Genomic DNA, 24,928 nt, shown 5'->3' on the forward strand with positions numbered 1-24,928 from the left:
TTTTGCGGCATCTATTGCCAGTTATCAAGCAGGAGACCCTGTCGTTTGACACAGCTAAGAATCCACCAGTCGAAAGTTTTATGAGTCAGGAACTCTTAAGTCTATCATTTAACCCAACAATAAAAGTTTTTGTGGCATGAAATGGAAGTAGTGCAGAGTGACTAAAAATGATACCAGTGGTGTGTCATCTACAGAAGATTAGTGATACCAGGGATAGCATATTACCACAAAAAGACTGTCTTTTGACACAAAGCTAAGAATCTACAAGTAAAAAGTAAGGCTAATGTTCTTCATCAATCAAATTCAAACAAAGTTTTACCAGTCAGGAAGAACTCATTAATGTCTATAACATTTGTCCCACAACAACAAAAGTATTTGTGGCTTGAAATAGCAGTGTAGTGCAGAGTGGCGAATACTAGTTGTATGTCAACTACAGAAGATCACTGAATGCTAGGATAGCATATTACCATACCAGTTATGTACTCAATGCCCCTTCAGGTTTCGTTTAATGGAACCTCTGGTTTTGGAAGAGTCCGCGCGTGGCTGAGACCTCATCCTTCCTGAGTCATGTGGTCGCTCAGTTGATGGAAGCGCCCATCCTCTTGTGTGCTTTTGACTGCTGTTGTTACCACTCCCTACACGACCACACATGGATATAGAGTTAAACATCATTGGGTTAATATGGCAGAGCAATTAAGCCATGCAAAAACAAACTAAAAGATTATTAGGCTTTTCTGTTAAAAAAGAAACAGTCACAAAGAAAGGAGTCAATTTCAAAGGCTCAGTATGACTGATGCATTAATCAAGGTTGACAAAAGCAAAATACTAAAAAGGAATAAGTTCCTTGCAACCAAAGAGCCCACAAGTAGCAGTTGCCAACAAATGCATAGGCCACAGAAAATTGTTATAAATGCGGTTGTTTGGATTCTGCATATATAGTTGCTTTTTAACTAAAGAACAGGAATGGCAACTGGTCTTCAAAGGCATAGAAGCAAACAGAAATTGTGCAAACTGTAAAGGAGGTAAGAAGCAACACAAGAGGTAATGAGTGAGAGGAGGGATATATCAAAATACAAACTTTTAACTTACCCTGAAAATGTGAAATGCAGTATTTTGAATTGTAAGTCCGTATGACAGTTTAGTTTCATATGCACATGTTGCAAGTGACTTAGAGACAAGCAAATGCTTGCAAATGTATTAACTACCAGAAGAAAAACTTACAGACAATTCACTTGCAGGCAACCAAACACCCCGTAGTGAATGCTTAAAGTGAGAGGCTTAAAAAAGGCACACATAAGTGAAGCAAGGTGTACTTATTTTCAAGCATCAAAGAAAAAGGAAGAGCAATTCTAGAGTCCATGTATTCCAAAATCCAGTCCATGGTCAAGCAAGAAATAACTGGTGGATACTGATGGCCAGGCAAGTGCTAGCAATGGCTGTCACCATGCTACTGCTTTTGCCATGCAAGATGAGAAGCTTTTGCCTCCAAGCCAAGAAAGAAGCAGCCACTGCTTCAGTTGACCACTGCAGTTGCCAGCATGCCAAGTGACACTAATCTAGCATCCTGAAAGGTGGGAGGAAAAAGAAGAGAAATAGGAACAATTAATAAAAAATTTGCTCATCATTGTAACCCATCCACAGATTATCAACTGGCCACCTTTGGAACCAGCAGATCATGGCTTGCCAATTATTTTCTCCTGATACTGAATTACGACCTTGTTGTTGTTGTTGTTATTATTGTACACAGGATACTGTCAATTTTGAAACAGGAATTGATGTATGGGTTGACAGATGGGTCAACCAGGGGCATTAAGTGCACAGTGGTTGCTTGATACTGTTATGAGTGTACAGTTGCAACGGCTTTGACTAGATGCATTAGAAGAGGCTTTGACTCACATTAAACTCACCCAAGTGCATAGGTGAGCCAAGCATATGCCTGATTTAACACAGGTATATCATGTTAATCCTGAACCAACTCAACAGACAGCGCCCTTGCTAAAACCTTTGCAGAACAAAGATTTCATCGTGAAGCCATTCAAATTCTAAGCATAAGAAAATCATTGTATTAGTCACAGTGATGAAAAAGATCATTTTATCAAATATTTTATTGACACTTCTTTTTGGTGTTTTGTATTGACAATCACCTACCAGTCGACCACCAAAACCATACTGTCGAATAATAGTGCATGCGGCCACCACCAATCCATTATCAAACAGAAGCTGAGTAGGATCTTACAACATACTGCATAGACTATTCTATGCACCACATCAGAGGCCATCATAACCCTTAAAAGCAACCAAATTTCAACTAAGTTAAGTTCTTCCGTGAAAATATACAGGATAATATATTCTCTTAGGAAAATTTCCAAGTTCATCCTGGAAACAAATTAGAGGAACATTGGTATTCTCTTCATCCAGCTTTTGTGCATTTGAGTGCAGCATGCTATTATGATAATGAAGTAACTCATACTACAAGAGAAAGTATAAAATGTCATTGAGAACTAAAATTAAAAGAAAGGAGCAATGTAAAAACGTGCATCATCTGACATTTCACTCGTTCTTGAAAATTCTTCACTTGTACAAAAGTTTTTGTTGATCGACTAACCTAGTTCATCATGGAAACAAAGTAGAGAAGCCTTGGGTTTTTTTTCCAATAGATTCTATGCAATTGAGTGCAGGAAAGCTACTGTGATACTGGAGCAACTCATATTTGGCCAATTGACATTGACTAGAGCAAGAACATTACAATTGAAAAGTATGGACAAATGTCATTGAACACATTACATACTAGTTTTCGAAGATCTTCACTAGTCCGTAGGTTTTATCTTATGTCTAATCTCTTAATTTACTACCTATCTAGAGCAGAACCAATATTCATCAAAATCCAATGGGATTTCAAATTTTATACTGCTCCACTAGCATTCCTTCCTATTTGGAACTCCCAATTAACGTGACAACATGCACATAGACATGGAAGTATGGTGCTGATATTATGTGAACAAGTCTTAAGAGAAAAAGTTTAACGTTACAGTAAAACCGATCATAAGAAAGGAACTTCTCTACCCTCAGAATTAGACAATCTACAACAACCCCAATGCACCATGGGCATTGCTAAACTACCATGAAGATTAAAATTTTCTATGTAACATGCCCTAGCTAATTTAACAATCTCATCAAAAATTGAAAATACTATTTTAACAATGTTGCTTTCGTATAGGGCATGCCATTCTATTAGGGAGAGGTATACAGCTACACAAAGATGCATGACAAAAAACCTTTTTACAAATTATATTTTTAGAAAGTACAAAGATCAACCTAAACTAGTATGTCTTGATGCAACATAGTGACTTTTCATTTGAACTTCATTCAACTAGCCCCCTAGAATTTGGTGTCTCTTGTTAAACCTCTGCATTTCATTTTTTTTCCTTTTGTTCTTCCTCTTCCAGAACTACTATCAACTCCTCTTCATCACTTTATATGGTGTCTTCCTTGCAGTTCTCCTCGACATAGGCTAATACTGCTATTGTTGTCTTCATCTATTTCTATTATAATTTTGACTATTATTGTGTTATCCATGATGTCAATAAAAAGTTAACTATATATCCAACACATTTAGAATGTTCTATCGAAACATAAAAGAAAGCCATATAACTAGAAACCCAAAGAGCTAAGGGATGATAGGGCAATGTAGCATATGAGGTTCTTACCGATCTGGGCCCAAGAGGATCACCCTTGCAAGCAAAGATGTTGTTTCTATAACTTAAAATATTGGGCACCAAGTCCTCGAAAGGTGCAATTTTACAATAGTGCTAAGGCTCATTAACGCATGGAGACAAACGGCTATTGCCTAATAATATCAGAGTATGGTAAATCCAATTGATGCAAATGACAAGTGCATGGCATGACAAACCAAAATCTCAAGGACTTGATCATCCAGAGGAATGGTTGGAGATATTGGACATCAGAATACTCCAGAACTATATTTTACTCAAGGGAGCCACTATGTGTTTAGAGGTTATGATCAGGCACAAAACATACATATATCATCATTGGTGGAGCCCTGCAACATGATGTGGAAGCCATGCGAAGAAATTGCAACATGACTTTCCTTCAAGGGAAAGGACCTACTTTGAGAACACATGCAGCAGTGTGAACTAGCTAATCAAAAGGGGCAAGGAAATGACAGTTAGCAGGACTCAACTAGCTAACAAGTGCATCGGATATTTTGTATTGAACACACATCAATACCAATGCAAAATTAACAAAAACTATCCAACAACAAGAACTTAATGGGAAGTAGTTCTTTATTATGAAATCCAACATAACACCTAGTACATAAACCAAGAAGAAGCCACAAAATTATATGTTAATATGCTCTCATATATTTATTTTCTCACTTCATGCAGGATATTAACCATAGTGCTCCATGAATAACAATATACAGAAGACCACAACATATTGTAACTGGCTACATAATCAAATGCAGAAAAATCATTCAATATAGTTCAGTCTTAAGTTAGTTAATCCGAAAAATAACTACTTACTTAAGTTCCGATCATCAAGCAAATCAAGTCCTGGCTTCCATCCAGGCAAGTGTTGTTTAGCATTCCCCTTCCAGTCTTCCTCGAAAACAGGCAGCTCATCTGATGGTTTAAAGCAAATTGCAGTTAAATGAAATAAACAAAGAATATAATCATCCTCTTAGCTGCAGCACAAAATTGTGCCAGACCTTCATTCAAATTATGTAATGTCTGCAGTGTGTCTACCCTCCCATCTGAATTTAGTTTTCTTGTTAGTGAGTGACCCTACAAAGACGATGAAAAGGGTGCCTTAAGTAATATAGCATATAAACTACATTTAACAAAAAATGATTCATTATAATCAAGTATCTCGAAAGTATATTTAATGTGAAAAATAATCTATGTTCATATGTACTTTGTCACGGATCCCTCGAGAAATCCTGTGAGTAGCTCTACCGGTAGTAGTATCGGCCTCCTTGTTCTCCTCCATAACAAACTGTCATAGTCAAGAAGGGAGGTAGTACTAATATAAATAATCAGAAGATCATTACAGTCATGCAATGTTCCAAACAAATTTACAAAAACAAAAAAAATAGTGCATTAGTTCACTAAGCCTGATTACTCACTCCATCACCACCCATTCTCCTTGTAGTAGATGAAGTGTAATATGCTCCATTTGGACCACCATAAGTCACTGTTGAGCTCTGGAAAGTAATAGAGTGACTATGTGATTGCATCCTATCAGACTGGTTGAAGTTGTTCACATATTGCATACGCCTTCTCTTATTTGCTGCAAAAACCAAACCTTCTCAGGAATCTTGCACCGCTTAGAAATATTATCATTTTGAAACCTACAACTACTATGAAAAAGGGAACCAACAGATAAGTATATACACCTTCAACTACTTCATCAGGATCCTGAACATATGGCTCTTTGCTTGTTCTAGAATGTTTTCTTGGGTTCTCTTTCTGCTCCTTGTCAGTCTCTTCTCCTCCATTATCATCATCAGACAGTTCCTGAATGATCGGACCCTTTGACTTATTGACATAAGGAGCCTGCTCCAAGAACCCAACTCTACTGGTCTCTCCAAAAAGGCTCCCTCGATCAGCAAACATGCTTGGTCGGAACATGCTAAGGCCCATCAAGCTTCCAAAAGGCTGCGTGAAGAAAGGGTCATCGAAGGGATCTCTCCCACCAAAAAAGCCAGAAATCAGACTCCCTGGTCTGCTGAGGCCACCAGATCCAGCAAATGGATCCCCAAAACCAAAGAAGTCACCCATACCGCCTCTGCCATTCTGCATATTCTCTGAACATAAACCTGAACACATGGGAAAAAACCGAGACTGTTCAAGAAAATGTAAATGTTACACTAAACAAAAGGAAAAACGCGATCGATGAGAGAAACGAAACAAGATCTTTTTTGTTTTCCCAACATATTGGTTGAATCGATTAAAACCATGACAGAACAAACCAATTGCATAAAAATCGAAAATGTCAAACCCAATAATTCGGCTTTATCCATTATCCATATGTGACATTTCTCCAAAATCCATTCTCAAAGCCCATTTATTCAGTTATCAAGCAGGCAGAATACCAACAAAACCAAGTGATACAAGAACACGTCAATAGGGAACCAACAGAAACGAGAAAAACGAAAAAAAAGGGTTTTCAAAGATGATCAATATATCAAAATACTACATTTTTCATACCGACTAAACGAAAACCAAAACACCAGCAACCAAATCCAAATAGACCGAACTCCTAACCCACATCGAATGGAAAGCCAAAGTATCCTAACAGCAGATCCGAATCGAGGGTATATAAGTCTCGATCAACACTTCCATGGGAACCCTAGAAATCGTTTGGGTACAGGATCCGAAAAAGAAAAAAAGAAAAAAAAAGGAGAATGAAGAAAATTACGGACCCCGATAGATCGAATCGGAGCGACGTGGCCACCGGTGGAGGCCAACTCGATCGGCAAGCCTCGGAGATCGTAATCGAGCGCCCGATCGGTGGGAGACTCGGGAGCGATCGACGACGAAGACGTGAGGTTTCCGCGTCGTCTTATAACTGGAGCAGGAAGCAACTTAATGGAACCGACAGAATAAGAAAAAAAAAAAAAAACATTCATTATATTTATTATAGTATTACAAAGGGCGATTTTCTTTTTTTTCAAAAAAATACTTTCTATTTTTTTCTCAAATAGTATTCCTAATTTTTATAATATTTTTATTTAACTTATTTATATATTTTTAATAATATTATAATATTTGATTAAGTTATTAAAAATATTATAAATAAATATATTATTATACATATTATATCTCTTTAGTTGTGATTGCTGGTACACCATTATAATATAAAATTTTTAGACTTTAATTGATTTGATTGAGATTATGGATCTATTTATATCATCTATATTATTTTTGTTAAATACTGTAGTAGATCAAATCACTATAACAAGCTAAAATACTATAATTGATTAAAAAAAGTATCATTAAGTTGGTGAGAAGTATTTTGGATATTATTTAAAACAAGAGACACCATTTGAGAAAATTAAAAACAAGAGATATTTTTGGGAATTTTTTTTCTAGGAAATTACCCTATTATAAATGACCAATTTCTTGTATTTTTAGCAAATAATACTCCTCATTACTAAAATGGGTAGTGGGATCCATCGTTTATTCAAAAATACTATAATGGAGTAATGTCCAAATTTTTTTCTATTATCATCCTTTAACAACAAATAAACATATATATATTAAAGATTTTCCAAAGTAAATTCCTAAACTTAGAATTAGGCACAAAATTAAAAATTTAAAATATATCAAAACCTTTATAATTTTTATCCAAATATACTCAAGTTCTCGTTCAAATAACTTTATAATACCTCCAATTGAATAATGAAGTTGATACATATATTAATTTTTAATATTTTTCAATAAACTTATTGTCTTCGTTTCATAATCAAAGACATAGTAAATCAATTTGATTTACTACTAAATTGATCTAACCAATTCAATCTAATTAGATTTTCAATGAAAAATCTAAAACATAGATGTTGTAAGTTTATCATTTCCGGAAAAAAAAAAAAGGTAAGACTGTCTTTAGCCATATGAAAATAGGATAAATTATTCGTAAAAAAATCCAAATAGTTGAAGTTCTAAGTATATTTTATACATACACAAGTTCTAAATATTAATGATAAATCATTAATGTTTTTTCTTAATATACATAAGCTAAGTGTTCACTTAATATCCTAAGCAAAACGAGTGAAACAAGCAAAAAGGGAAAGCAAGAGCCAACTACACATTCACAATAATTTATTACCATTATTTTTAAAAAAAATATTATATGAAATAATGTATTTGATGCTCACAAGTGTATTCAAAGCTGAGATTTATCATTTGTGTAACAAATACATTAATTAACCCATATGTCTCGATAAAGATATTACCATTAACTTATTGACATAACAAATAACATCAAACTTTCAATGTTTCAATTGCAGCAGTCTCACTCTACATTTCCATGCAACAACATTTAATATAAGTTCTTGACATCTATTAAATTAAAAAAAATATAAATAAAAAATAAAGATTGGCAAGAAAGATTCGATAAATGACAAAAGCTAGTGTTTCTACTACGATAAAGACGGACATTAAAAGAGAAACGGCAAAGGGTACCTTACAGATAAGGCGAAACAGAAACTCAAAAAAACTTCATGTACATTCATGATCAGTCTCTATTTATTAGATTTTTATGATAACACATAGGTATTAGATATCGATAGTACTTATCATATTTGTAATTCGTTGTAGATTTTGGTAATACCTAGGAGATTGGCAAGAGGCGAAATGGACCTCAAGATAAACAACGGAGCAAAAGTTGTTACAACGACTATTGGTGAGGTCACCCTACATCTGTTTAGTGGAGCTACTATTACATTGGATTTATGTTATTTTTTTCTTCTATTATCAAAAATATTATTTTTATTTTGTGTTTGACAATTAGTAAATATAAATTAGTTTTTAAGAACAATAGTTATTTAGTAATATTGGAAGAAAAAATAATCATAAGAGAAACATTATATAATGGTTTATTTATGCTAAACACTGCTCCACATATTATAAATACAAGTATGTTTAAGAATAAATAAGATGAAGTGAACAATGCATACATGTAACCTTGTATGCTAGGTTATATCCACGAGGGAAGGATTCAAAAGTTGCTGAATGATGGATATTTAGATCCATTCGACTATGAGTCATATGCAACTTGTAAATATTATCTTTGAGAGGATTCGAAAAGTATTTTTAATTTCTTTTATATATTCATAAATAAAATTTATATGTTTGAAATATTAAAATTAAGTTCAAAATGCTCTTAATACTACTCAACAAACCGTCGGTTTCGTTTCCTTCAAATTTATGATACAATAATCAAATGCTCATTCCACCCTTATTTCGATAGTAATCAATTCATATGTTAAGCAACTATGATAGCATGGAGAAACCTACGACCTATAAGCATATAGATATTTGTTTAGTATCTAAGAATCAATCCCACACCACCAATACTATCTTAGATATTGATTATAATATTTAATCTCACATTGATCGAGATGTAGGAGAATCAAGGATTTGTAAGTCCACCCAATCACCCTTAATTTTAGAGATATTTTTTGATACTCATGAGTTTCGAAAGGATAAAATCGTAACGGCATTTTTAGTACCATCCATTTTTATGTTTGAACCTGATTATAAGTATTTGACAAATATCCTTCAAGCTATTATAAAAGTTTTTAGTATGACATATATGTTATAGCTTTGCAAATAAAAAAAAAAAGAGTATTTTGCTCCATTAAAAGCTTCCTCATTTCGGATCTTCCATATGCCTTTAAATGGGCCGGGTTTAAATATTTAGCCCAAGAAGGCTCTGTTAAATATGGCCCCCTCGGTCGTTGCCTATATAAAGCAACAGACGTTAGGGTTTCCCGTGCTTTCCCCGCGGCCGCCTTCGCTTCCGGAGATCTCAATTGAGAGGCGATCTTAGCAGGTTCGTAATCGAATGCTGAGATGCTTTCTTTTGGTCTTTTAGCAACTTCTAGGGTAATTAGCGACAATCAGTATTACGTGATTCCTGCTGGTTACGATGATCTTGTGCCGCGGATGATTTTTGCGTCCAGCGAACGATTGTTAGGAAAATAAGATCTGAATATGGTGACATTTATGTTTCTTAAGATCGTAATATTTAGGTTTTGTAATGCTTGTTGATTGGGACCAGCGGCTATAGTGATGTGTCCTCAAGATGGTCGATGAGGAGAAGTAAAACATTAGTTTTAACTTTCTTTGCTAGCTAATCCATCATCCTCCATATATATGAGGTGTACAGATTGATAAAAAAACCCTATCTTTTTGTCTTCTTAAAGATGCAGTTTACTAGTTGTGTATCAGGTTTGAGGCCAACTATCTATTCTATATTTTCTTAACTTCAGAAAGGGTTGATGAATCGAGGTTGAGACCAACAATTTATTTCCTCAAGATAAAGGAATTGTGGTGATCATCAAAAGATTTTTGTAGAACCTTTTTATATGCTTCTCCAAGTAATAAAATAGAACTTGGATGAGTACCAGAATGTCCATGTTTCATATATCTTGGTTTAACTCTATTCACAATGGTTCACTTCTTGGTGTATAATCCGTGAAGTATGTCATCCTCCATATATGGTACCTTATGTTACTTGACACACAAAAGTCTTAAGAAATTTTAATGTAGAATTGTTGATCTAGCGCTGGTTTTTTTTTTTGCTAGTATGATGCTGTTGGGTGCAAATTGGATTATCTGTGTCCCATTTATTTTCGCAATCATCCAATTCGTTCTTGTTTTTATGTTTTTGAATGTTCTTCATCTTAAGTTTTGCATACCTTCTCTTTGTATCTTATAAAATTTAAATATTGAGGCTAATTTTTGGTACAATCTTGTTTTTTGAAATTGATGTGGTTGATGAAAATATAATTTGTAGAGAAAAATGCTGCTTTCCCTCTAATGCAGAGTTGCTATTAGCCATATGATATCACCATTGATCTCACAGCCCATTTATTTGCTTTCTCAATGGGACATTGTGCCATAATCAGTTTGCAACACCAGTTCCAGTGGCATTTTGCTCACTGTGTCTCTTTGCCTTTAATCTGGTTTTAATTGTCAAGCTGTTCTTCTGGTTTATGTTTATTTTTTTGAAAAGTTGATTTATGCTGAGCACTTGATCTGATGCAGTCTATTTAACTTGTTTGATCAGCATGGATACTCAAGCTAAACTTGCAGTTGTGGTGAAAGTGATGGGCCGAACTGGATCTAGAGGTCAGGTAACCCAGGTCAGGGTTAAATTTTTGGATGACCAAAACCGGCTGATCATGAGGAACGTGAAAGGCCCTGTGAGGGAAGGTGACATCCTCACCCTTCTTGAGTCTGAAAGGGAGGCTAGGAGATTGCGGTGATGACTTTCATGTCCATGTTGCCTACATTAGTAGGGTAACTCTATTAAGCTACAGATTTGTCCTTCTCTGCCATGGTCTTTCTGGTTCTATGGCATTAGTTTCTATTACTTAGTCGCTTTATTATGAGCTGTATCGAGCCAAGAAACTGTTTTTTCCTCTAGTGAGTCATTTAACTCTCAATGTTTTAACATTTTTTATGCTCATGTCAGTTCTCTCTCTCTCTCTCTGTTGTTCTGCTTTTCTATTAAAGATGTTTTTGACTTACTGCACGTTGTGCATTGATGGCAAGTTCTATGTAGATGAGTTAAACATGAACTTCGCATCATGAAGCGCTCATGATGTCTACTGATGCATATCTGTGGCTTCAGTGGTTGTGTTAAAAAATTATGATTATAGGATGAGGATTTAAATCCTCGATTAAATTGTTGAATCGTCGGTTCTTATTGTTTTTATCAATTAATTGATATAAAGAAAAAAAGTTTGAAGTGTTGTTTAGAATTCATTCGTGTTTCATTTTTCTTCAGTTAGTTTGGAATCGAATTAAAATTCAAATCGTAATTCTTGATTGTTGATTTTTTTTTTTGTGTTGTATGGTGATTGTCGACTTTTTTTCGGTTTGAATGGAACTGTGATGTCGGAATTAACGTACATCACACGGTGGTTAAGCAATATTAACTATTTTAAATCACCAAGGCACGTTAATGACATCAAAAAAATCATCATATCATTAATCTCGTCACTACTAAATAATAATAAACAGAGCATTGAGCAGGACACACGCATCAAAGCCAATAATATTAATCTCATTAGAAAACCAATATATTGATCTCAGATGCTCTCGTCACAAGCAACCATTTGTGCTACCAATTTGACCTCTACACCACAGATGTCAAAGATATTTATAAATATTTTTTGAATTTTTTTTTTCCATAAATTTCGAAAACTTTAACAGTCAAAAAGGAACTTTATTTATTAAATTGTAATATCCTCTCACACGTGTAAGTTCGATTGGTATATAAAATTAAACTATATGTATGGGACAAACTAATTAAAAGGAAAATATTTTACATAAATTATATATAGGCCTATACAAGATTTATTTCATAATTCACTGTGATATTATGGTAATATTTTTGAATTGAATACTACAAATCCCAATAGCTACTTTGAACAGTTAAAGTGTACCATTAAATTAGTTAGGCAGTTCAAGATGCACATACCCACTTTTATCTCACACAGTAATCAGCACATCTGCGGCGGGACCCATTAGGGGTCCACTGACGGCTTCTCACGTTGAGGGTCCAAGCTGTTCCCAACCATACGATTCCCGCACCGCCACCTCTTATCAAATAGCGGTTCACCTCCACCGTGTGGATGGCAGAGTAGGCATTCGTCGGTGAGCTCCGACTCTCCCCTATGGCTCTTCATTCCTCCTCCTCCTCACATCGAACCTATCTGGCTTCTTCCTGCCCTCAATTCTATGCTGCCACCTCCCACGCCGACTCCATCGGCTTCCGACATCGCTCGCGCCTCCCTACTAGACCGAGACCCCCAATCTCCTTCCTTCGGGCCTCCTCCCCGACACACTCTCTCTTAGGCGCCATTCCTTGCAGCCATGGCCGACCTCGCGGAAGATCCCCGCGTTTCTTTGTCTCGGTATGTTCTGCACGTGCATCTCCCTGAAAATGCTCGATTTTGAATTGCCCAAATTCGATTCTTGCACATGTGACGCACATCGGTTTGCTAGTGTGGATAATTATCAGGAAATGCATATTTAGTTCTTGATGTTCTGCTGCGTTCAAAATCATCTTTTTCAGTTTTTATATGATTTGAATGCGTTAAGAAAATTGGATTGATCGGTTTTAAGGGGATTGAGATGACCAAGAGTATGACCTTCAATTTCATTGCTTAAAGATACATGGTTTCTGGAACTTAAATGTCATTTTCTCACAAGAAATTCCTTTCTAGGGAATATAAGTCTGAGACTCGCTATTTCACAGGAATAGAAGAGTAGGCTAATCTTGTATTTGTTTTGATTTTCATTTCCAAATGTCGTAGTATGCTCGTGAAAAGAATTAAGACCTTGAATACTCTTGCTTCTCATGTTTTCGTGTCTTGTTTCATCATCAAAGTGTGAAGCAGCAAACATACTGTTTGGGAACTTTCTGCCAAAACCTAAATCCTTGCTTTTAATGATGCTTACTAGTTTCTTCTTGATCTTTATTTAACCAATTCTCAAAGAAAAATGTTCATATCATGCATAAAACTTCTGTTTACTTTCAGTAAGCCTTCTATTCTTTTTCAAAATTTGTTGAATTTTATAGATTTCTGTTATGTTCTAAATTCTACAAACTAAAACATTGTTCGAGCCTCTCATTCATTTCAATCTTTCATCTAATAAAAGAATTTGTCACATGTTTTTGGCTGTTTTCCTAAATCATTAGATATCATCACTCAACTACTTTAAGGTTTCATATTATTGCATAATTTGCTTGAATCTGTTGTCCTTGTCTTGATTATTCAATTATAAATACATCAAAAGTATAATATAGACTTAACATTCATCTTAGTGAAACATTTTTTTAAAGAAAAAGTTCCATCAGCTGAAATTGCCAATTCTCAGATCTCATGCTTCTACGCTATCATGGTAATATTAAGGGTATGATCAAGCATCTTGTGATGTTGCCATAGTGCTTTAAAGTTCCTTATCACTTACCACATCTTAATGTCAACTATGAAGAAGGGTATGGTTCAGAGTTCATTTTTTCGTTTTTGTTTGCTTGTTTATACTGGTGCATTCTCATGCACAATTTCATATCTATACCCAATATACCCAACATACCTATAAGTTGACCTGGCGTAATTCAGTACAAGCAATGCAGTCTCATGCTGTACTAGTTGGCCACCACCACAGGCTGGAAAATTGATCGAAGAGAGCATCATAAAGATTTCAAGTTTACTTTTTGTGCTATCTGTTAAATACTTATCCTCTCTCCATTTAATATTTTATTGCCTTATGAACCAAGTGTTTGTTTCTTGCAATCACTTTCAGTGCCTTGCTTGAACCTTCTGATTTATATCTAGATCTCACATTTAGATATACTTCCGCTGTCTGACCTTGTTAGAGTGTTCAAATTTCCTAAAGGTTGTCTAAGTGGGTCCAATTTGAATATATTACAAGATACTTGGTTTGTCATCAAGTTAATTACCTGGTTTTTGAAATATGTATATTCAGTAGTGTTGTAATTAACTATTGTATTTAATTAGCTCAGTGAATTACAAGAGTGTGATCTTTATTGAGGGAATGAATTCTGCAAGAATTTGATTAAGGTAATCTAACATAGTACTCCCTGTGCCTATTTCAAGAAAAAGGTTGGGTTGTTGATTTCTTAACACAATTGCAAAATTTGGTGGAAACATGAGTTGGTTGGGTTCTAATTTTGGAACGGCTATTTTCTGATTATCCCTGTTTTCAGAATACAGAATTTGTTCTGAAAGGCTAAGTCAATAGTTGCTAGTGGTTGGTTTTGGAAAGTCAATGTTTGGCATGCAACATACTGAAAGGACAAAGTTGAAGCTTAGCCAGACCTACAAAAGTCACCATTACTTGTAAAGAAATTACAAACTATGATAAAAAAACAGGTGTCCTGATAAATTCATATTAAAAGACTACTTATTGGTGAAAACCTAATAGTTCTGATAAGTTTGCATCAGAACAAGTTATAGATGTTAACATGTATGCAACAGTTAAAAATACAATGAAATTCATTTATCTGCAATCTTATTGTTAACATGTATGCCCTACTGGTCTGTCGTGAACTAGAAATACACGTTGTCAAAATCCAATCTGCATAAATTTGTTCAAATAAAGATGCTGAGGACCTAGTGGAAACCAAAATTGAACTGCAATCTTTTGACATTACAATTTAAGGGCCAAATCAAAATTGAAAATCAAACCAAATTAGATTTGGAACCTGTGTTTGAGACCAAGCCAACAATTTTTTGTGTTGTTACACTTTGAAGGCCAAGTTGAAATTGAATCCAATTAGAGGTTTCAGCCTCTCTGATGTGATTTTAGCCAATACATATATGTGCAAAACAGCAACAAGGTAATGTATAGCATGCGCAAACAATGTAATTCGTGATTAATTTGTAGGTACAACTAGTGCAGCTTTGTGAACTGACAGAAATGTCATGATTCATATCCATAACCTTTTATTAGTTTATTTTCAATAAATGAGGTTTTATAACTGAGATTCACTTCTGTTTAATATGGCCTTTTATGCATAATTTCTCTGTTTAGATATAAAGATTCAATACTTCTTTGGAACTATAACTATGATGCCAAATTTGCGAGATGATGACATTATATAATCATTGTGATAATGCTCTAATATTTGGAAGTATCTTACAAATTTTAGCTGCAACACCTTGTGTACAAGACTAACAATTATATAGTGTTCTACAATGCATGGTTGTTTGCAATATGAATTGGTTTAACTTGAGGCAATTGGGAAGAACTGCCTAGTATACATCCTTTGAAGTTCTAGACTCTTAGCTTATTCTTCATTGCACCTTCCAATAACCATGTTTGTGACCTTTTCTCTTGATAGGATCGAAAATAATTTGACGTCTCTGTGACATCTATTATGAATCATGTTCTGCCTTGTCAACAACATCAAAGTGAAAGAAATTAAAGAGTAATTTTTCAGTCACAAGTTTGTTTTCATCCTTGAAAAACATATCAGTCAAAACTTAATGACCTCTTAGTATCTTTTTTTAATTTTCTCCTACTCATGTTTGTTTTCTCATGATTTGTGAAAGATATAAATATAACATACAAAGGTATAGTTATCTTTTCTACATAAACAAATAACTGAATTAACTTCACATGCTAGGCAGGCATGTTCTAAAGCTGATGCTGCTGGTTCCAGTACATTAACAACAAAATTGTCAGAATTCAGAAATTCATGTTGGAGATTTTTAAGGCCTCATACTATTCGTGGGACTGCATTGGGTTCCATGTAAGAACTTCAGAGTTTATTGTATAAAGATAGTGAACGAATTGTTCAAACTTTGATATCAATCTTGAGTTTAGTTCTCTATAGTTCTAACTCTCTGCTGTTTCTCATCTGTGCTTTGTTTTTCTGTTTCTTTTTTATTAATGACAGAGCTTTAGTTGCAAAAGCTTTGATGGAGAATCCAAATCTTATAAACTGGTGGTTGACATTCAAGGCATTTTATGGACTTGCAGCTCTTATTTGTGGCAATGGTTATATAGTGGGCATTAATCAGATTTATGATATTGGAATTGACAAGTATGATAAACTCTGCTTGCAACTTACCAAATCTGTTATATGTATGATTTTGTTTACTTAAAGATTTTACCTCTATGCACATGACATATCTCATACTCCTATTAATCTGATTGCATGACCATCTGTTTCCTTATCCTTTTTCCTACTCATCTTTGGTAACTTGTGTTTCTGGAATTTTGCAGGGTGAACAAGCCATATTTGCCTATAGCTGCAGGAGACCTTTCAGTTCAGTCTGCATGGATTTTAGTGTTGTTATTTGCAGCAGCTGGCCTTCTGATTGTTGCATGGAATTTTGGGCCATTCATTACTTCCCTTTATTGTCTAGGACTTTTTCTAGGCACTATATATTCTGTTCCTCCATTTAGATTAAAGAGATTTCCAGTTGTGGCATTTCTTATCATTGCCACGGTATGCTTGGCTTTCTTTTCTCTTGATTTTTGCAAAATTAGAGGCTTCTACTTGTTCCTTGTGCATATTTTGATATAAAACTGATCAAACAGTTAATCCTTATGATACTGAAGTATCTACTATCTAGTTCTGTGTGGCTGCATGAATGCAATTTATCTAAGAATTGGTTAGCAGCTAGGCTGATTTGTAATTCATGTAGACGGTATAGGTTACCCACAACATGGAACAATATGTGCACTAACCACAATTTTCATGGATAATAAATGTCAAACATTTATTATACCTATAACCTATAGGAGAAGTTTATTTTTATGCAATTAATACACCCATAAATCTTATCTAAGAATACTTCTAAATCTTCTTAGATATAATAGCTTCATGACTTCCTCAAACCATGGTTCGCTTTATCGGTCCGTACCGATGTACTGATTAATTGTCGGTATAGTACATATTGAGCTGTACCAAACCATACCGAATGTATCAACACATGATACATGGGGTTGTACCGATGTACCGCCCATACCGGTCTCCTATCAGATTGGTACGTATAGGCCGTATCGAACAGTACACCACGGTACGACAAACCTTGCCCCAAACCATATAATACTTTGAATTAAGACTTGGTATACTCAAGTTTTTAACTTATGACATTTCGAAACATAAGGAATAATGATGATAAATATCATCATTAATTATTCCAAACTTAACCTTGAAAGACCCAACTGAATCTCATCCTACATCAATTATGTTAATGCTGGTCTCACTAACTTACATGGTCTTCTTGATCAAGTAGTAATTTGCATTAGTGCATATAGGGTTGACAATATATTCACACTAAGTTTGCAAAATGCTGATCTTTTTTCTGGGTCACTCATGTTGGGGATTGCTCGACAACCAACTTTTGTCAATAGGAAAAGACAGATGATGATTGTTGTTTTCCTTTTGTTAGTGAAATGTATTTTTTTAAACATTATTGTTTCTGCATATTCAAATACTGATTTATACTTATTTAGCAATCTGATAAGGACCATGGTCCGATACTAATCAATGTTTTATTATTGTCTTTTTGGATAATATTGAATGGCATGGGTTGGTATGCCTCCTGAGGCCTGCTATACTGGTATTGCATCTGATCGATAGATTACTATTAAGTCTAAAACCGATACCAAACAAAGACTTAAATTCTTGTTTGTTTGTATTATCCTTCTTGGTGTTTTAGATGGTTTATATCATCTTTATTCAATTGTTTTTTTGCAGTAATGCTTTTTCACTTTTTTTTTTTTGAGCTGCTATTTTTATTTGAATTCCTTATATTCTCCTTGTACATTCTCAGTTACTTGATTATACCAAAGCTTATAAGCAATATGCTTATATTCCAAATTACATATTATGATGGCTAGAGATTGGCTTATATTTGTTGGATAAGGTATCTCTCAATCACTAACTTTTTTCAATGGAAGCAAATTGCAGAAATTAATTTCGGGTAATGAGTCTATGACAAATGGTTCAAGCCTGGCTTAAGCTGGTCCATATACCAGACTGCTCTTGGACTGTTATTTACCACGTATACTGTACTGGACCAAGCATTAACACATTCAATGGGAGCAATATTGTATATCATTTTTGTATAACTTTCCGTTCAATATGTGAAATTAATACAAATTAGATGTTGTTCTGTTTTATGAAATAGTAATCAAGATCACATTCATAATTTCTCAAGCTGTATTCACACATACTCAGCCTTTTGGTGGATATCAGATCATAATTATTTGAATTCTCATTTCTTTTCTTTATTTTTATGGACATAGTTTGTTCTACTGATTATCTTGTCTTTTTTTATGACTACAATTCCATAGGTACGTGGCTTTCTTCTGAATTTTGGTGTATATTATGCTACTAGAGCTGCCTTGGGACTTTCTTTCAAATGGAGGTAAAGAATCTTTTGATATTAATCAATAAAATTTGTTACTGGAAGCCATATGCATACAATAATTTGTAACTGTAAACTAAAATATGTTTGTTTGAGCAAACATGTAAATGTTGTTTCTGCATCTCATTGCAGACACATGCAGAGATGATGGTGATGTTTAATCCCATATAACATCTTTCTATCTGCAGTGCACCTGTCACTTTCATCACAGCCTTCGTGACACTATTCGCTTTGGTCATTGCTATAACAAAAGATCTTCCAGATGTTGAGGGAGACCGCAAGTGAGTAATGGACTGCCCTCCAAATTTGTATGTATGATACAAATGTCCTTCACATTTTTCTCAAGCTTGGGTGCACTTGATACACCTGACTGCATATTAATTTGTCTTTCCAAGCACAAAAAAAACCATGAAATCTCCCCTGTACCAGGAAGCCAAACTATTGCATTGTCTTATATGTGATTAATGAAGATATTAGTAGATTTAGACATGTATAAAATATCAGTCAAAATGGGTTGGGTCCTCCAGGCATTTCATCTTTGTCTCTAGAAAGTCAAAGCTTATCACTCTCCACATTCAGGTTCTAACCCGTATTTTAAGGCCTAGTCCAATGCTTTCAAAGCAAAGGCTTCTGTCATAAGCACAATGTATTCGATAAATCTCTTGCATGATGCACATGTTAACCTGTATGCATCTATTCTTCTTGCATCACACCTGTGCATAGTTAATCAATTTATGCACAAAAGACTTGGATCTTATGGTTCATCCCAACCTAAAAGTCAAGTTTCTGTAAACGAACCTCAGATGGTAGATGGCTACATGAGAAGGAGATTGAATTTTGTTAATGAAAACATTTGTGTTGTCTCTGAGGTTTTTCTCAGGAAATGTTCCTTGTCTTTTTCATTTGCTCCCTGCTTATGATACTATCTAGAAGTCTTTCTCAGGAAATCAGGTTCAATTTGAAATCTTTTTTTCACTGTTATTTTGTTAGCTTTACTTTTTCCTTCTTTTATTTGTCCTCCTTTATTTCCATTTTGTTGTTAACACAATTTAATCAGATTTAGAGACAGAACTAGTCTGCCCTGTCTGCCATGGGCCTTATTCTTTAGTCGTAGTAGGCAAATTTTATTAATCCATTCCCTCATCTTCAATTTACTGTTTCAATCTAGGGTCTAAATTTCCTATTTTCTGGATCTAGCAGAATAGGCATGCTCATGTTCTTCCTCTTTATGTCTGCACTGGTCATCGTGCTTCGGGGATATTCTAGATTGTCATTTAGCATATTATTGTATGCAGAAAGTTTTAACCCATATAACTTATATCTTATCCAGCTAACTGGCTTCTATGTTGGCAAGGACTGCTTCTTGCTTAAATCAACATTAGTTTAACATTGGGCACTGTTTGATTATCTTCCATAAACCATAATGATCTAGAGCTTTGCTCAGTATGTTAAACTGTGTTGTCCTTGAAGTCATATATGATGCTGCTGTTTCCCCTTTAAACTTTTCTGACTCTACAGTTGTTCTTTGGAGATGAGATAAACATTCACGCAAACAAATTGTGATTATAATTGTAAATATTCTGACACTTGGATCATGTATTGGTTCTACCATTGAAACATTATTCGTTACCTTTAAGTAATACTTGGTATTTGACCCCAGTATTCATTTTTTTTGGCGAGAAATAAGTATAGCCTGTCAACCTGAGTACAAGCACTTGCACAGGGTAATAATACGTTGACTCAGAGTTTGGTCATTACATGGTTCACATCCAATTTAGAGTATGGCAGTTGGTTAATTAATTTGAAGTGCGAATCAATTGGTCTTTAGTCAATCTTGAGAGACACATTGGTATAAGAATATTTTACAGTATGTTACAGCATGAATGTTGTGGGTATTGCCCTTCCCATGTAGAGTTAAAAAATACTTGTACATGTCATACGTATCAAGTATTTCTTCCTTGGCTCACATATGCAATTCTCCTTTAGATTTCAGATCTCAACCTTGGCAACAAAGCTTGGTGTCAGGAACATTGCATTCCTTGGTTCAGGTCTCCTATTAGCAAATTACCTTGGTGCTATTCTTGTCGCAATTTATATGCCTGAGGTGAACACATTATCCAAAATCCTTTTTGCAAGTCTTGGTTCCTTCTTAAACTCAGTGCTTCATTATTTCTAATGTTTGTCCACCTCTTTGTTATATGGTTTCGAAACTGGCTTATGTCATTGTAACTGTTGTTGGCAAAAATGAAAGATCTGTCTACTTTTCATTCAGCTTTTGGTTGTATTAACCGAGTGCTTCAGTGCAAGCAGCCATGATCTTTTTGCCTTTTTTCTGAATTATTGTGCATTTTCTTTCTCTTGAAAGCTGCCTTTTGCTTTACAGGCTTTTAGACGCAGCATAATGGTGCCAGCACATGCTCTGTTAGCACTGGGATTAATTTTCCAGGTTATATCATATCTAATTTCCCCGTGTTTATATTGCACCTTATTCCTTGCCCCTCGTGATTAACTGAGAACTCCATTTATGTTGATAATTCATTTAGAAACTCGCCTTAAGAAGTTCTTGCTGAAACATGGCAAACAACTTCTTGATGATTGGACATTTTTTTAGTAACTTCTTATACAATAATATATTGTTTTGTTGATGCTTCTTACTGTACTATATCAGATTGGACATTTTGTGAATCTTTAAGAGATAGGCATAGAGCTTGCCACACATTACATTTTTTGCTATAATTATTTAAAGTTAAATTGAATTAAACCTATAGATGATACTTAAATGTTGTCATATAGGTCAAATGATCTAAGCAAGGTTCCAAATACCAGACTTACCATCTTGTATGGTCTGGTACTTAATTGTCTAATAGAGGATGAACAGGTGGGCTGGCCAATTTCACCCATTCTGGCTCAAAATAGAGGTTTTTTATTTTTTAATTTTATTTTATACAGTTGAAGACAGTTGTTGGCTGCCAACATATAGTAAAAGAATATAATATAAAGTATAGCTGAGAAGGCTATTGGAAAACACTATTCAGATAAGATTGTTTGGACACCGCCACCACTGTCTCTCTCTCTCTTCTCCTGACTGTAACCACCTCCTCCATCATTGCTGCCTTGGCATCCACCTTCTCCCATTGCCACTGCTGCCTCCTCCTTGCATCATTGTTGCTGCTGCCTCCTCCAACAGTATACAAAATCATCTCTTCCACTTCCTTCCCGTCTTTCTCCTCCTATGCTCACTCCTATCTCTTCCACTTCCTCCCCATCTTTCTCCTATGCTCACTTCTATCTCTTATCTCCACTCCTCCGCCTCCCCTTTTCTCGTTCTTTTTCTTTGGTGCATGCCATTTAGCACAGGGCATACCAGGTGTCAGCATGCTTCACATGCTGATTGCCAGATCAGTACAAGTATCAGACCAAAATTTGAAACCTTGGGTCTGGGCATTCACATGAAATATATTCAAGCTGAATGTATACAGAATGTCACATAAAAAATATAGTTCCTTTTTTAAGAAAGCAGCTTCTGCAAGTAGTTAACAGTAAAGTGAAAAATTAGTTGGAGCATACATAAAATTGGAACTTTACTGAGTGCATGTTGGGTTGCTCCCTGATTGCAACATTTTGTATCTACTCCGCATGTATGATTCTTTGAGAAAAGGTTGGATAAGATGGACATAAATTAAATTAAGGCACTGTTTTAGAAATGATTTGTTGCATGGGCGTCCCAGTTTGGTGGCTATTAAGTGAAGGTTCTCATGTTGATCATTAGGAAAAACTTAAATGGCCAGCTAGGAAATAAGTCAACATCAGGGGGGAGTTCTCATGAGGCTATGGATATAGGGGAAGAAAATGAACCATGTAAGTTTAGTTCTGTCACGCCTTATGAGTTTTACTGGCAGTTGAGGATTTTACATGTTGGTTATGCACTTATGCTAACCTTGTTGGTTGATGCTTGAAGCTTTTAACACACTAGCACAGTACGGCATTGGTCATGCTAATGTGCAATTTGCTAATGTTGGCTGGCACTCCTTTGTTAGCACACACTGGATTAGGACCTTACAAGCATGAGGGTACATCCTGGAACAAAATGTTATTTTGCTACTATGTATTCCTATGGAGATAAATGCTTGATTGCAAATAAATTGTATAGTTACACATTGTACGAGGGATTTGCTAGGTCCAATCTTGAGGCCTACTATTTATCTAGGATTAATCAAACTTGTCCAAAATTATTCATGGCAGCCAAAATCTACCTCAGACTCAACCAGAAGCTATTGGAACTCAATCAAACCTCTGCCATTGACAAAGTTCATCTGATGTCAGTATAGTTCCACCGGTTTCAGTTAGTTACTGGTTTGCTCGGTTCCAGGATTTTAGCTAGTTACCAGTCTGGTTGGTTTCAGTAAGTTCTAACTGGTTTATTGCTATTATTCATTCATTTTGAGATCTAATAGCTGATTTTGATCCTGACTTGACGTAGCCAATTTATGCTGATTTCTGGTTATCAAGATTGATTTTAATTGTCATGGTTGAACTTAGCTCATTTTTAGCTTTGGAGAACCCAATTTTTTGATTCCAGAATTTGATTTGGCTGGTTTGTCAATCATAATTCCATAACCTTAGCACATCTGACTTAATAATATCCTGCCAATTCATATACATGTATTTTAATCTTATATTTCTTTATGTATACAAAATAAAAGATAGTGTAAAATACAAGGTTCACCGTACCGTACCATACCGGCGTTTCGACCCGGGCTTGGTACGATATGGTACCGGTGTACTGGGCGGTACATCAGGGTGTACCGAGCGGTACACCCTGGTGTACCGAACAATTTTATATTTTTTCATACTGTAGCAGTGCTATAGTATAATACTGTAGCACTGTAGCGGTATCGGACGGTCCGCGTACCGGTAACCTATCGGACCGGTACGTACTGCCCGGTACGGGTGGTACGCTTCGGTACGACAGACCTTGGTAAAATATTTGCTTTTTTTTTTCTTTGAATTTGAAGATGGAGTTGGCTCTCTATCTTTTTTTTGTCTTTTGTTTGTCTCTTTATTTTAGAGGATATCCCTTGTATTCTTAATATTAAGCTGTCTTCCTTATATGATTAGCTTTATAATCTTCTTATGCATTAAGTTGAGGGTACATGTGATTTTCAGGCATGGATTTTGGAACAAGCAAAATACACCAAGGTATGAATTATCACTATATACTGTCCGTTAGTTTCTTAGATAAACTCTACTCACAGTTTTCTTTATCAAAACCTCAAGAGATTGGTGATACTTTTTGCTGTAACATTGGGATAGGTTTTAAATTGAGATGGTAGAAAAGCAAATAGATGACTGGTGAAGAATATTGCTGAGAGCACAGCATCCTTCTCAAGAATAGTGTAACCTCTTAAATTCTTGCCTTTAAATCCAAACAATCTAATGTGCAGAGAAATTCATACAAATCCCTATCTTGGTACATTATATACATTAAATCATTTACAGTCATGAGAAGCTAGTTAAAGTTTACAATCATCGCTCTTAAATCATTGTTGATTTGAGCAAAATAAATTTAGTCTTGGTGAAAAAAAATTTTAGTCATCAATTAGATAGTGCTATTACAAGAAAAACAATTGAAACTAGGTGAGACATGGCTGTGCCTATGCCAAAACCAATTTCCTACTTAGACCTGATTAATCTCATATCACCGGGATGTTTCCTTGTGATGCTTTTAAATAATTTTCAGTCATCACTTGTTGATTGGGTGATAACAAGTGACTCAACCAAATAATGATATTTATTTTATCCTTCTTTTTCCTTGCAGGAGGCAATATCACAGTTCTATCGGTTTATCTGGAATCTTTTCTACACCGAATATATCATTTTTCCCCTTATATAGCAAAACTTAGAATTTTCTATTGCTTGTATCTCTGAATCCTTTTCGCTTATCCTTCTATTTCTTGATCAAGAGAAAATTTGTAGGGATAAGTGTCGTAGAAGAGATTGCCCTCTTGAGATGCATGCATAGGGGAGTACACACAGTGGGGAGTGCCAGTTTTGTTCCTGAAACTGAGACTGATCCAAGGGCATGTATTTTACATGTTTTATGCAATTATTTTATTAGGTTAATTACTCAGTATTTTATGTGTGAAAATTGAGGATAAACAGCTATGTAGTTTTCTCATTGACCAATGATAATTTATTTTGAATGAATTATTCTTCCACAGACGTCAACTACTTTTTGCAGTGTGATACTTCTTT

At 35.0% G+C, this 24,928-nt stretch overlaps 3 protein-coding genes across 7 annotated transcripts; 2 read left to right on the forward strand and 1 right to left on the reverse strand.

Moving 5' to 3' along the window:
- Positions 1 to 262: 262 nt before the first annotated feature.
- LOC135634576 (uncharacterized) lies at positions 263 to 6,603 on the reverse strand. Its single transcript, XM_065144956.1, has 7 exons — positions 6,446 to 6,603; positions 5,417 to 5,839; positions 5,147 to 5,310; positions 4,936 to 5,016; positions 4,730 to 4,805; positions 4,545 to 4,643; positions 263 to 635 (listed from the first exon to the last, which is right to left on the reverse strand). The coding sequence occupies exons 2-7, from the start codon at positions 5,820 to 5,822 to the stop codon at positions 484 to 486; spliced, it is 978 nt and encodes a 325-aa protein (XP_065001028.1). The 5' UTR covers positions 5,823 to 5,839; positions 6,446 to 6,603; the 3' UTR covers positions 263 to 483.
- Positions 6,604 to 9,501: 2,898 nt separating this feature from the next.
- Positions 9,502 to 11,286, forward strand: LOC135635903 (small ribosomal subunit protein eS28). Its single transcript, XM_065147362.1, has 2 exons — positions 9,502 to 9,579; positions 10,819 to 11,286. The coding sequence occupies exon 2, from the start codon at positions 10,820 to 10,822 to the stop codon at positions 11,015 to 11,017; it is 198 nt and encodes a 65-aa protein (XP_065003434.1). The 5' UTR covers positions 9,502 to 9,579; position 10,819; the 3' UTR covers positions 11,018 to 11,286.
- A 1,083-nt stretch (positions 11,287 to 12,369) lies between these two features.
- On the forward strand, positions 12,370 to 24,901 carry LOC135586757 (probable homogentisate phytyltransferase 2, chloroplastic). 5 transcript variants are annotated; one of them, XM_065148484.1, is made up of 10 exons: positions 12,370 to 12,673; positions 15,920 to 16,041; positions 16,189 to 16,335; positions 16,518 to 16,743; positions 18,600 to 18,673; positions 18,862 to 18,954; positions 20,660 to 20,777; positions 21,057 to 21,119; positions 23,840 to 23,872; positions 24,492 to 24,901. In XM_065148484.1, exons 1-10 carry the CDS (start codon positions 12,434 to 12,436, stop codon positions 24,564 to 24,566), a joined length of 1,191 nt encoding a protein of 396 aa, XP_065004556.1. In that variant the 5' UTR covers positions 12,370 to 12,433; the 3' UTR covers positions 24,567 to 24,901. The 5 variants fall into 5 exon arrangements, 4 of the variants coding, with proteins under 4 accessions (XP_065004556.1, XP_065004559.1, XP_065004558.1 ...); XM_065148485.1 differs by having other exon boundaries at positions 12,495 to 12,673; positions 15,916 to 16,041; XM_065148486.1 differs by lacking the exon at positions 15,920 to 16,041 and having other exon boundaries at positions 12,419 to 12,673.
- The last annotated feature ends 27 nt before the right edge of the window (positions 24,902 to 24,928 follow it).

The sequence above is a fragment of the Musa acuminata genome, chromosome BXJ3-4 (genome assembly GCF_036884655.1).
Source record: "Musa acuminata AAA Group cultivar baxijiao chromosome BXJ3-4, Cavendish_Baxijiao_AAA, whole genome shotgun sequence".
Lineage (NCBI taxonomy): Eukaryota > Viridiplantae > Streptophyta > Magnoliopsida > Zingiberales > Musaceae > Musa > Musa acuminata.

What these genes read in the sequence shown, in the direction of transcription:
- LOC135635903 (XM_065147362.1), top strand. Translation starts at nt 10,820, where the DNA reads ATGGATACTCAAGCTAAACTTGCAGTTGTGGTGAAAGTGATGGGCCGA.
- LOC135634576 (XM_065144956.1), bottom strand. Translation starts at nt 5,822, where the DNA reads ATGCAGAATGGCAGAGGCGGTATGGGTGACTTCTTTGGTTTTGGGGAT. An exon ending in TCCTGATGAAGTAGTTGAAG is followed by an intron (nt 5,311 to 5,416) that starts GTGTATATACTT and finishes TGGTTTTTGCAG; the next exon opens with CAAATAAGAGAAGGCGTATG. An exon ending in CTCGAGGGATCCGTGACAAA is followed by an intron (nt 4,806 to 4,935) that starts GTACATATGAAC and finishes TCGTCTTTGTAG; the next exon opens with GGTCACTCACTAACAAGAAA.
- LOC135586757 (XM_065148484.1), top strand. Translation starts at nt 12,434, where the DNA reads ATGGCTCTTCATTCCTCCTCCTCCTCACATCGAACCTATCTGGCTTCT. An exon ending in CATTTCTTATCATTGCCACG is followed by an intron (nt 16,744 to 18,599) that starts GTATGCTTGGCT and finishes ACAATTCCATAG; the next exon opens with GTACGTGGCTTTCTTCTGAA. An exon ending in GATGTTGAGGGAGACCGCAA is followed by an intron (nt 18,955 to 20,659) that starts GTGAGTAATGGA and finishes ATTCTCCTTTAG; the next exon opens with ATTTCAGATCTCAACCTTGG.